The 12,384-nt window shown below is 40.7% G+C and overlaps 1 protein-coding gene across 1 annotated transcript in view; it reads right to left on the bottom strand.

The window, feature by feature from the left end:
• Positions 1-7,001: 7,001 nt before the first annotated feature.
• The window catches only part of LOC111650604 (polypyrimidine tract-binding protein 2-like), a 19,627-nt gene continuing 14,244 nt past the window's right edge, over positions 7,002-12,384 (bottom strand). Inside the window, exons 13-17 of the mRNA XM_023400518.1 lie at positions 12,262-12,354; positions 11,382-11,498; positions 11,139-11,238; positions 10,942-11,019; positions 7,002-10,481 (exon numbers count right to left, since the gene is read on the bottom strand). Coding sequence (XP_023256286.1) covers positions 10,352-10,481; positions 10,942-11,019; positions 11,139-11,238; positions 11,382-11,498; positions 12,262-12,354 — 518 coding nt within the window. The 3' untranslated portion in view covers positions 7,002-10,351. The remainder of the gene's footprint in view (positions 10,482-10,941; positions 11,020-11,138; positions 11,239-11,381; positions 11,499-12,261; positions 12,355-12,384) is intronic.

Genomic DNA, 12,384 nt, shown 5'->3' with positions numbered 1-12,384 from the left:
AGCCCGGCCACCGTCACGGCAACCGTGATTGATAGCCCCCAGAGAGTGACACAGAGAGAGAGGAGAATATGATAAAAAGGGAAGGAGAGAGAAGTGAAGAGCGCATGGAGCAGGAGGAGAGGAGGAGGACAGAGAGGCAGAATAAAGGTGGAGAATAAAGGAGGGAGGAGACAGAAGAAAAGGGAGGAGGTGAGGAGAGAGAGAGGAGGAGACATGTCCAGATGTCCTCCTGTTTGCTCTGGGGTTTTAAGTCTCTCTCTCTCTCTCTCTCTCTCTCTCTCTCTGTTTCCAAGGGAGACAAATGGTAGAAATGTGACACTGAGAGCCAGTGTATCAATTGCCAGGACACACACACACACACACACACACACACACACACACACACACACACACAGGAAACATAATGGCATTCATTCAACGCAGTGGCGCGCCGTCAGGACGAGCAAGGCAAGCAGAACTCGACCAGTGAAACCTAAAAATATACGTCAATTAGTGGAAGAGAAATCTGTCTTCACATCTCAGAGCAGCGTTCTGCCCCATAAAGGATCTGATGTCGGCCGTGTGCGATCATCTTGTTAATCACTGCCCTCTTGTGGCCACGGTCGGCTGTTGTCTCTTGAAGCTAGCTTGACTTGTATCTATCATCTCTGACATTGTCTGCACCTGCTTCAATCCTCTTTGCCTGAATTCACGGTGGCGTCGTGGATGTGGACTTTCCTATTTCTGCTATCAATCAAATAAAAGTACAGGCATTTTCAGTCCCCGGAAACATCCCCGTTTTCAACTGTGAATAAAAAACAGACGTCATGTGTTGTGCTTGTTTTGGCCAACAGAGGGGGCTGGTTGTTAGCTACAGCAGCTTCAGAAATAAAGCTAAAATCAACAAAATAGAGTTATCCAAATAATTTTTTTTTTTTTTGTCTCTCGGCAGAGAAAAGGTTAGCTGGCTCACTCATTGGTCGGGAGTTCATAACCAGCCGAAATTTGAAAAAAACATTTTCTATGTTGGAAGACGTGAAGAAGAAGAAGTGACCCGACAACAATATTCACAACCTGGAAAACTTTCATGAGAAATGTTTTTGATTCTTTTGATCTGTGGACACTTACGAAATAAAGGAATATAAATAATCGAGGAATAAATAGACAGTTGGACTTTGCTATAGCTTCAAAGGTAGGGAGTCGTTGTTTTATCAGTCGTCCTTCACCTTAGTTTATTACAGAACAACAGTTACCATGGTCAAAATAAACCACCAGGACTGCCACCACCCCCCCCCCTTTTTTATTTCATAGGTAAAACCATATTATATTTTAATGATATATTGATGCTGAACTGGAAACGTCCCCGGTTTTCATTTTAGAAATCTGGTCACCGTATGTAATGCATATGGACATACGGTGGTGTCTGACACCAGAGATGTGTGTTTGTGTTTCAAACAGCTGCCCTGTTGTCCTGCTTTGTGCTCTAATTTGATCCAGTTTATGAGTTTTCTGTCCTGATTCTCCTCAACTGAGAAATTCCAGTAACAGACCAGTTGACAGTGGAAACAGCTGATTGCTTTAGTGTTAACATCCAGCAGCTGCATCGTCAGTTTTCATTGTGACGACCTTCAGATCTCTGAAGTATTATGTCATAATTAATATCCCATTAAAGCTCCGTGATGTCATAATGTCTTTTTCTTTCTGAGTGAATATCTTAACTGTTTCAATGTGTGTATGTTGAAAAGATTAATTTGATTCATTTCTAATTAATTTCTGAGGCCGTTCTCATTTCATCCTGTTCAGTTCATCTCATCTAAATCAGTAGAGATATGAATCAGCCCTGTGTGGTCTGCAGGGGAAAAATCAATTTCTATGGCAGGAGATGCAAGATCCTCACTGGGCCAGTGTGTGTGTGTGTGTGTGTGTGTGTTTCTGTTATAGCCTACTTTTGGGGACAAATTTCAGACCAAAGACCAGTGAATTTGAGATGGCTTGTACAATTGGGGAGTCAGGGTTAGACAAGCCACGGTTAGGGTTTGGGTTAGTCTCCAGGAAATGAATGCACTTCTATGTAATGTCCCAAAAAGTGACCTATTACAACCGCGCGTGTGTGTGTGTGTGTGTGTGTGTGTGTGTGTGTGTGTGTGTGTGTGTGTGCCAGAGACTACTGAAATACGACCCGGGGTGTCTGGGTCCATCCATTTCCAGCAGCGGCTGCTGATGGCACTATGTAAGCCAATCACATCGCTTAATGACTCTGAAGTCATCACTTACCTCATCCTGACATCAGGTATCGATTGGCCGACTGAGAGAGGGATGATGGATAGATGAGTGGGCAGACAGATGGATGGACGGCTGAGGATATAGATCTTTACACATGATTCCATCAGATGTCTTTCAATTCAATAATAATACATACAGATCGTAAAAGAGCAAATCATTAAATTTCCAGTCCATCATGGCCGCATCGCGCTCACTGCACAGGAGAGGCAGACCGACTCATGTACAGTATCACAAATTTACCTCAAGGTGCTTTACAATCTAGAAACCATACAACACCTCCTGTCCTTTGACCCTTGAAATGAAGGAAACACTTTTAGTTACGATGGTTAAGGTTAGGGGCTAGGAAATGTCTGAATGTATGTATGTCAGTGAGGGAAGGTTTAGATGTTAAATCATACTGTATACGAGTTTATACAATTCATTATTTACATATTTACAAGATTAAATATTTACATGTGCATCTTTCAAATCTGTTGCAGTAACCTCCTTATTTACCTCTAAGTCGTCCTCGTCTCTGATTGGTTAGTTTAGCGACATGTGACTAAGAGACAGGAAGTGATGGTGTTGCGAAGCGGGCGACGTTTGTAGAGAAGCTGTTTGTTTTATCCGTCAGATATCGAACCCTCACGTTACGGATCGCTGCTTTGTGCTGCAGTTCCTCTCGTGACCACAACTGTCGCTGTTCGACCGAAGCTGATGATGATTCTCAGAACAACTCGCCAAAACAGCAGCACAGTACAGGAAGTAAAGGAGCCTTCCACCGGCGTTTCGACGTAATGAAACAGCAGAGTGGACAGCGGTCTGTCGGAGGGGAAGGGTCGATACTCTCAGGATTTTAATTTTTCAATGTGCTTCTGTTTCTTCTTCTTCTGTTTTTAGCTTTAACAGAGCTTCAGTTGGGAATCAATGTGACTGTTACAAACACTGACACACTGATGTCACTGATACGTTATACCCTCCTTTGTGTGTTTGTGTGTTTGTGTGTGTGTGTGTGTGTGTGTGTTTGTGTGTGTTTGTGTGTGCACTGCTCCTCCTGCTCTCCTCATGACCTACACCCTTCTCCTCCCCTCCCTCCCACTCTCCCCTCCCCCACACCACCAAGGACTGAGTGAGGACAATGGAGGGGGAGGGGAGGAACAGATCAACCACAGCGTGGATCATCTGCATCACTGCACACAGGGGAGGGGCTCTGAGGTCATCAGGGAGGCTCCATGTAATTGGTCAGCGAGGAGGTTATGGATCTGTATGAGCAAACATTTCTTTCTTCCTTCCTTCCCTCCTTCCTTTTTCCCTTCCCTCCTTCCTACCCCAGCGTGCACTGGGTAAAAGTTAGGGAGGCCACCGTTCACACATTGTGCTAACAGCGACAGAAAGACGTCTCTGGAGAAATTAGCATCTGCAGTCCACCTGCATAACTTAAGACGGACGGATTCTGCAGATAATAATGAAAAATACAGCTCTTCTAATTGTCTCCACGACTTCTTCAAGGTGAATGCTTTGCTTGAAAACTCTATCCTTAAAATATATATTTGATATTCATGGTCAGATTTATTAAAGCTCTTTCTTTTCTGTCCTTTTGTTTTTTGTTTCTCATCAGAGAACAGCTCTCTCCTTTATTTCCATTTAAGGAGGATCAAGCCTGATAACGGCAGGAGATCAAACCCAAAACCAGGAGACGAGGAGGAAGTGGGCGCCTTCTCTGAAAGACAAAGAGACCCTCATCTGAGCTCTGAATGTGAAACTTGATAAAATCACTAAACATTTAACCCTCTGGAGTCAGGGTCGATCTCTTCAGCTGTTCTTACTCCACAAGTGTGTAAAGCTTTCAGAAAAATAACACAGGAGGCTGTAAATTTAAAAATCTTTAGTTATAATTATTCAGAATATGATCAAACAACAGTTTAAGGTTGTAAAAATGATTGTTTCATGTTTATACAAATGAAAACAACTGAAAGTGGAAGAACAAAAGCTCTAAAGTTACAGTTTACACGTTATTCTTCAACTTTTTCATTAGAAATCCGACTGAATATATTAATTAATGTTATAAACTCACTATTTTAAAACCTGATTTTAATAAATGACCTGCACGTGAATCAGGTCGTGTTTTTAAAGCCCCACATCTCAGCTTGTCTCTACACGACCATATAAATAAAGTTACATTCATGTAAATAAAACATGTTCATGGTGTTCTCCACTGAACAACCAGAGTCCAGAGGGTTATTAAAGGGTTATTCACCCCGATGAAAGTCACTTCAGTACAGTGGAGGTGAATGGAACTTAATTTGTGGTGATCACAACGTTGAAAACTACTATAAATAAACTATAAAATTACCACCTCGCAGTCGTCTGCCTCGGCCACTCAGACTGGTGTCAGGTCACATCCCTGTTTATCCAGGGTCATGTATAAAATATTAAACATTTAGGTGAAATTTCATAATTGCTGTGTGAAGTCTTGAGTAACGGCTAAAAAGTGTTTTCTTTCTTTCTTTGACTTCACACATTTCAAGAAGTTTGACGGACAACCCGACAACAAACACAGTGTCGAGTCTTCTGGTCTTTTGTTGACAATCGGTAAAATATAGAATGAATCCAGCCCGATCCGTTCCAGAAACAAGGTCGCCCACATGCAACAGGTTAGCTTAGTTTAGCTTAGCTTAGCACACAGAGTGGAAACAGGTAGCCTGAGGCACTAAAATTAACATGTCGTTAAACATATTGCTTTTGTCTGTAGTGTGTGTGCTCGGACATGTAATAAGGGCTCGGTTAAGAAACGTACTTGCAGATGACTCTGACTGATCACCTCCGAGTGTCTTTCAAACAGATTTCACGTGAGTCTCTTCTCACAGTAACTAACTCCAACCTCAGTGATGCATGTCTCACTGTCTCACTCCTGTAACGCACCTGTGGTGACTGACAGCAGCAGGACTTGACTCACACTGACCTCTGGTGGTTTACAGACCACACTGCGTTTAAAGGGACATTCCACACACATGAAGATCATTACACTTGGCATTTTTTATTATTACTTAGCCCGGGGGAGTCGTCGGAAACGAGGCTTCGAACTAACGACTATGAGCAACTCTCCATATGAAACAGAGGGAGTCAGACATAAAGACCTGCCTCTAGTAAAAGTCTGTGACGTTCTGCAGCTGAAGTAAATAAAGACTAAACTGTTGTGGATCCAGACGGAGGCTGTGCTTCTAACTTTCTCTCTGATCATGTTTCAGTAAATTAAGCTGAAGTCACAGCTCAGTCTTTGTCTTTAGTGATTTTGTCAGACGACGTCACGGGTGTAAAATCAGGATCCGGACAGGTACTAGGTTTTTAAAATGTGCTTCATTTCTGATGAATTCGTCTGGATGGATGATGATGACTGACTTCAGAAGAAGGAAGCCTTTTCTTGTGGTGAAATTATTTGGAGTTTGATCCGTAACAACGCATCGTACTTTCGATCACAGACGATCGTATGTTTTGCAAAACCTTAATCTGAGGAACTTGTGGCGCCACAAGTGTTTTTGCAGAACATAGTGATGTCACAGTGAAGTTTCTCATTTCATCCTATTGGACACTTCAATAGGATGTTAGATTGCATCATAATTAGCATGTGAATTCTTGAGTTACGGCCAAAAACACATTTTGTGAGGTCTGACTGACCTTTGACCTTTGACCAGTAAACTCTAATCAGTTCAACCTCGAGTCCAAGTGAATGTTTGTGCCAGATTTAAGGAGCTTTTTTTTCCCAGGCGCCCCTGCAGCAGCTGAGTGATGTGTGTGTCCTGCCGACTACCTTCACACTTTATAATTACAAACCAATTCGTGCAGCTGCTGAGCTGCAGTCTCACCGAATCGCTCCTTAATTAAACCAAACACTGGTAATTAACTAGAATGAGTCCTTCAGTCTATATTTACCCTCTTTCGTCTTCCCCCTTTTTTGAGGTCTGACTGTGCCATAATAAGATCTTCATTAGTGATTATTTGATAAAGAAATCAAAGGAGGAAAACAGACAGAGGAGACCAAAGGTTTCTTATTGCTCATTTCCTTCTATACAGTCTTATCTTAGAAGTAGAATCACCTCCTCCTGGTCGTATCCCTCCGCCACTCACACTCGCTCCAGGTTACATCCCTGTTTATTCAGTCATAGAATATTAATCATTAGTGAGAAATTTTGTCATTTGTCACTGTGAACTTGACCTTTGACCTTTAGTCATCAAAATCTAATCAGTTCACCCTTGAGTCCTGGTGAATGTTCGCGCCAAATTTGATGAAGTTCCGTCGAGGCGTTCCTGAGATATCGTGTCCTGGAGAACAGGACGGACTTAAGGGTGAACTGCGTGGGTTTTGGAGTTCAAAGGTCAAAGTTCAAGTGCGTGATGACCCCACAAAACACTACTCATGACAAAAATTTCATATTTTATGACTCTGGATAAACAGGGATGTAACCTGAAAGTAGTCAGAGTGGCGGAGGGATACGACCACGAGGCCGTGATTCTAGTTCTGTTTTACTGTAGTTGATTATCTCAATTTGTTTTTATTTTTTCTTATTGTTCCTCTTATCTTTCTTTTTTCTATTATTTTGTAATTATTACTCTTGACTATGTCCACAACTATATTGAGCACGTTTGTACTGTTTGAAGACTTGGATGTTTTTCAATAAAGATTGAAAAGAAAACCCTAAAATAAAGTGTGAATGAGGGAACGGAGCAGCTCGGAGGGAAAGATCAGAGCAGAGAGACAGAGCTGAACAAAGTGAGAGAAGTTTATTGACAGGTCGACAGGTAAGACAGATGAAAGCAGAGGTCTGAACCCGGTCCAAACACACACTAACACACACAATTTAACCTGGGCTCCTTGGTAGAAAAGGCATGTTTAATTTGTGCTAATCTGAAATCTTATGACAAAAAAAAAACCAAACAAACAAAAAAAAACAGATTAAATTAAATTAAAAAAACTGAATTCAAGTAAAGAATTTACAACAATCCCCTAAAAGACTTTGGACATGAACTCAGTTCAAACGCTGACACAGCCGTCGGCTTGATGAGAGGTTCACATCTGGTTTTTTGTTTATTTTTTTTAGAAAATTAACAAAATAATGTGTTTCTACAGGTTTACAACACAGGATCAACAAACATCACCAGTAAAATCAAACGTTCAAAGTCACAAAAAGAATCAATAGTAATATCAGACCACAGACTTAAAAGGATCATGTACTTTGGTCCCAACAGGTCTCCTCCCAAAACCAGAGACCAAGACCAGAATCACATGTTGAAACGTCGTCTCAACAGAGAGCAAGAGCATGCATCCTGTGTGTGTGTGTGTGTGTGTGTGTGTGTGTGTGTGTGTGTGTCTGTGTGTGTGTATGTGGTTGTCAAAAGGCTGGGATGGGATTTAAACAGGAACATTACAGATGGCTCTATTCTTCAAGGAAAGCTCCACCTTCAGCATCATTACAAAGTGTTAATGTCACACACACATTCCAGGTTATTTTTGTAGAGGAAGTTTTTGGGGGGGGGGGGTTCTCAATTGTCCTCAACAAGCGTCGTTAGCTTCAAATTATGATTCACATTTCCCAGAATGCCTTTAAAGCCCCCCCCCTCGCAGACTGGCCACAATGAGCCTGCTGCTTTTTAATCAAACGGGCATCACGTATAAACGGCGTCAGAGCGATTGTTCACAGTTCACAAAAAAATGTCTCTTGAAACTGGAAATGGCAGCACGCGTCGTTCACTCCGTCTCCTCTGAGGATTCCCTGGTTCTAAAGTTACGTCTGGCGTTTAAACGATTTCAGTTTTTTCTTTAAGCTGCGAGCTACCAAGGAACATCGGGTGCTGGTAATGTAACACTGGCCATATTTACACTGTAGATGTGAAACAACACGCCCTCTACTCCTTTATACTTGTAGCTTGGATGACGTGTCCAAGATATCAGTTGGTGTTTTTTAGTTATTTTATTTTGAATGCACCAAAGTGCAGAGACGAACAGGAAGAGGTCTGAAGGAGTGAATCAGCACACTGATGGATGAGCGTGGCAGAATCTGCACTGTCCAAAACAAATCTTCAAATGACAAGAGGGAAGAGGAGTCACATATTGATGAGGAAAACGAATGTGGGGGGTGACGACTGTTAGAGCAATAATATCTTATGGTTCAAATAGTAATTAAGAACAGAAAAGGTTGACGTAGCAACACAACGTACAGAGAATTAAGAGATGATTAATCACAGGAACTCAAAGAGTCTACTGCTGTGCCGACAGGTGAGAGAGTCCGTTTCACCTGCTGTATGTAGCCACACCCAACAGTGATGTCACAACGTCGTGACACACCCAGGAGTACAGCTCTACATCACTGCAGCGAGGCGATCAGCCGCTCTTGAACGTGTCATGAGGGTAAAAGCAGGAATGGGGTTTGGCTAAGAACTGCTTCTAATTGGTCAAGAGTTTACATCATGTGATCAGGTGTTTCTGAATCTTTTTAACTGAAACTTTATAATGTTTAACTTGTTGTATCTATTATTTATCTATTGTCTCTTGCTTTTGAACATCATACATCACTTTTCTAGACCGGTCTGTTTACATCTTTCAAATCTTCCTCAAAACAACTTCCCTCCCACCCATGAACTGATTGCCATCAGTGTTTATAAAAACAGTGATAGTTTACAAAATGACGAAAATAAATAAATTACTTATACACACACACAACAATGTGCACAAATGCATAACTACATATCCGTATATCGAAAAGGGGGGAGAAAAAAAAAAAGAAATGCAAAAGGAGTAAAGTCTAAGTTGGTAAATGCCACATTTAAGAAGTTTTCAGGTAATAATTCCAAAAATGTACGAGATGAATCCCATATATTATTATGAAATATATGATTTTTGTTTGTTTGATTAAAGCTCATTAATCCACCACAAACTCACATTAAGACAGTTCGCTTGTAATAAGCAGAGGTCATTAAACTCATTTACTTTCATGAGTTCTTTGTGGATGATGTTGGAAATTGTGTTGCTTATTGCTTTATTATTATTATTATTATGTATTTACACTTCCACAAGCAAAGGAAATCAGGAACCTTTCTCTGTTCTGGGATATAAGGAATTCACCAAGCCTTACACAGGCTACGTCCTCTCAAGCCAATTATCTTTGGATTGATTTAAATCTTACTTTTAATGGATAAAATAGCTCTGTATTATCTGTCTGAAGGTCTTGTTATATAAACCCGTCTGAGCCCAGAGTCTGAATTACCTGATGCAAACACTGTGTTACCCCCCTAATAGGAGAAAACGTGATTCATACCAAGCTGTAACTGTGGTTTTAACATACGGGTTAGTTGTTTTCTGCTTAAGCCTCCTGAGAGAGTCGGAGTAGAGAGATGTGTCCAGAGTTTTTGTTTTAATAACATTCATTTTGCTAATTAAGGTTGGGGGAAGAGTCATCTGTCCAAACAGCAACAATGGGGCTAAACTACATGGGATCATTATTCCTAAACACTTGAACTCATCTCCAGTTATTATGACAGAGGCTGAATTGTTGATTGGTATTGTTGATTTACACCTTAGGTGGTGATTTTTTGTTTTTAGACATATACCAGTGTGTCGTCAGCAAATAAAGAAATCTGATGCTCTTTGAAATATCAATGCCTTTTATCCCTGGATGATTTCTGATTGCTGTTGCCAGGGATTCAAGGGTCAACACAACTTCAGCTAATGCTTCACAGTTCAGTAGTTTGGGATTCAGATCGACAGAGTGAATCACAAAAATAATACCAATGTGTTTTCAGCGTCATGTTTACTATCTCTCTCTTTTCACGGATGACGTTCAGGACTCGTCGTACATTACGAAAGGCCTGTCTGTTCTTAATGATCGTTGGAAGATGGTTTTCTAATCTTAAGGTCTGTATGATTCACATTTTAGTCTGTGGCTTCATAATGTTTAATTGGACATTTAAAAACACATTGTGTGTGTGTTACTGTACGACTTAATTTAAGTTTTTTCGGGATAGCACAGAAGAGGTTAACAGAACATAAAACATGGAAAATGGGAGTGACTTCCCTCGCTCGTAAAGGATCTTAAGGTTGAGGAACCGGGCGTGAGGCTTAGATGGTGGACTTTGAAAAGGAAACCTTTAGATGGTGATTCCCTCCCATGTCGTAGTTGTGAAGATCCATCAGCGCTTGGATTGCCTCCTCTACTGACGACATCTGGATCAAGGCCATCTTCCGGTCCCTGATGGAGGAAGCACAGAGACAAACAGCTGAATTGTATGAAAAGCGAAAGTGAAAGTGTTTGTGCACTTGGCACCATTTACTTCTTCAACTGTAGACGTTTTAAGTGTCTTAAAGACAGTCCCTCCAGAAAGTCGCAATGTCTCGATCGCAATAATTAACACACACTCAACCAGCCCCTGTGAATTCTGTGAGACATTCATGAAGACTGGGTCACCACCTGCACTGACCTGGATTTATTCTCACTGAAACAAGTTGCGTTAAATTTTTAATGAATTATACAAATAAAAAATAGCAACATTTTTAGCTTTTTAAAAAAAAAAATCTTTTCTCCCTGTTTCAAAACAAAAAAACCATAAAAGCTGCAGTGAAATCATGTTTTTCTGTTGCAAAACAATCTCATAAAAAGCCGCCAAATCCTGGAGGGACTGTAAAGAGCGTCACATTGAATTGTTTCTTACTGGAAGAACTTGAAGGCCTTGACAGTTCCTCCGCTGTTGGAGAACAGAAGACGGAGATCATCCTCTCCAACACCGTCCCTGGGCATGAAAAAGACAAACTATTTACAGCCTTGAAGTGAAGCAGCATAAAGTCGAGGAGGCCGCTAAACTAATTAAACGATTTGCTGAATGACTTTGACGGAGATGCGCTGTTCTACCGGATATTGGAGAGATGAAGTGTCGCAGAGGGAGGAAAGATATTCTGGAAGTTCTTGGATCCTGGTTTCTTAAAGCGATGGAGTGGAGAGCCGGAGAAATCTGTCCGACAGAAACAAAATAAAGATGTCATAAAGAAAACCATAATGCTGGGTGAAACATTATTGTTATTATTATTAGGACTTAGATTAAACACTGTTTATTATTTCCTTTACAAACATATAAAGATTGAGAAAACAAATAACCTTTAGTGAGGAGCTGGTCGTCCAGTCCTTCTCTGGGTAAAGCCACAGTTTGATGCTTCGACAGCGTCACTCTCATCACTTTACCGAACACCTTCTGACCATTCAAGTGGCTCATTGCTACACGAGGACAAAAACAGAAAATATGAGCAGGTGTGTTGAAGGAATATCACATAGACTGACGAACGAGGAATGTTTCTGCCATTTCACTCATTGCAAGGGACCGAATGAGCACAGTCTGTCCGTTTTCAACATGTTATTTGCATCTGTAAATACACCTTTTTGGGATGGTGGCAGTCGTGGATGTGGAGAGATGGATGTGGAGATGGTGCAACAGAAATGAACACGTGGACGCTGTTTTAATGTCTATTCTACAAGGATTATGATTCTTCATGCGACAGTGGTGCTGTGGACATTTTATTCTATTATCTTATTTATTTATTATCATTATTTTTTATTATTATCTAAGACTAGTGTGTTTTTGTAACGTGGAATTATGAAAAGTTTTAAAAATTTAAGTCATAAAAAATAGAGAATATGAGCAGGTGAGAAATCTAAACGATATTTACTGATAATGCAACAGGGTCATTCATTTGTCATATCACATCCATAATACAAAAAACCCACATACATACACGTATATATATATATATATATAATCTTTATTTCTCAGTATGGTTAAACACTAACTGGTGTAAATATTCGGTCAAAAAGCTAATTTCACTTCAATCCCACTAAATGAAAATCTCGAACATTCATGCACCTGCAAGTGACTTTATCAGGATATGCACTTCTGATTTTAATTACACAAAAAATAAAAAAACAAGCCAAGTCTTTATTCATCTTATTTTTCAGTGACATATTATGAACGTTCAAAACTCACCCAGCTGAGCCTGGTTGCCATCGGACAGCTGGATCAGAGCACTGTCCTTTTTGTTGTAGAGGATCTTTACCCTCTGGACATCACCATAGACTCCTGAAGGTAGAGAGAGTGCCAGAGAGAGAG

Source organism: Seriola lalandi, unplaced genomic scaffold, assembly GCF_002814215.2.
Source record: "Seriola lalandi dorsalis isolate HSWRI2012SDOR001 ecotype SW California unplaced genomic scaffold, Sedor1 jcf7180002052510, whole genome shotgun sequence".
Taxonomy (NCBI): domain Eukaryota; kingdom Metazoa; phylum Chordata; class Actinopteri; order Carangiformes; family Carangidae; genus Seriola; species Seriola lalandi.
Note: the sequence above shows the minus strand (reverse complement) of the source record. Positions and strands in the feature narration are given on the sequence as shown.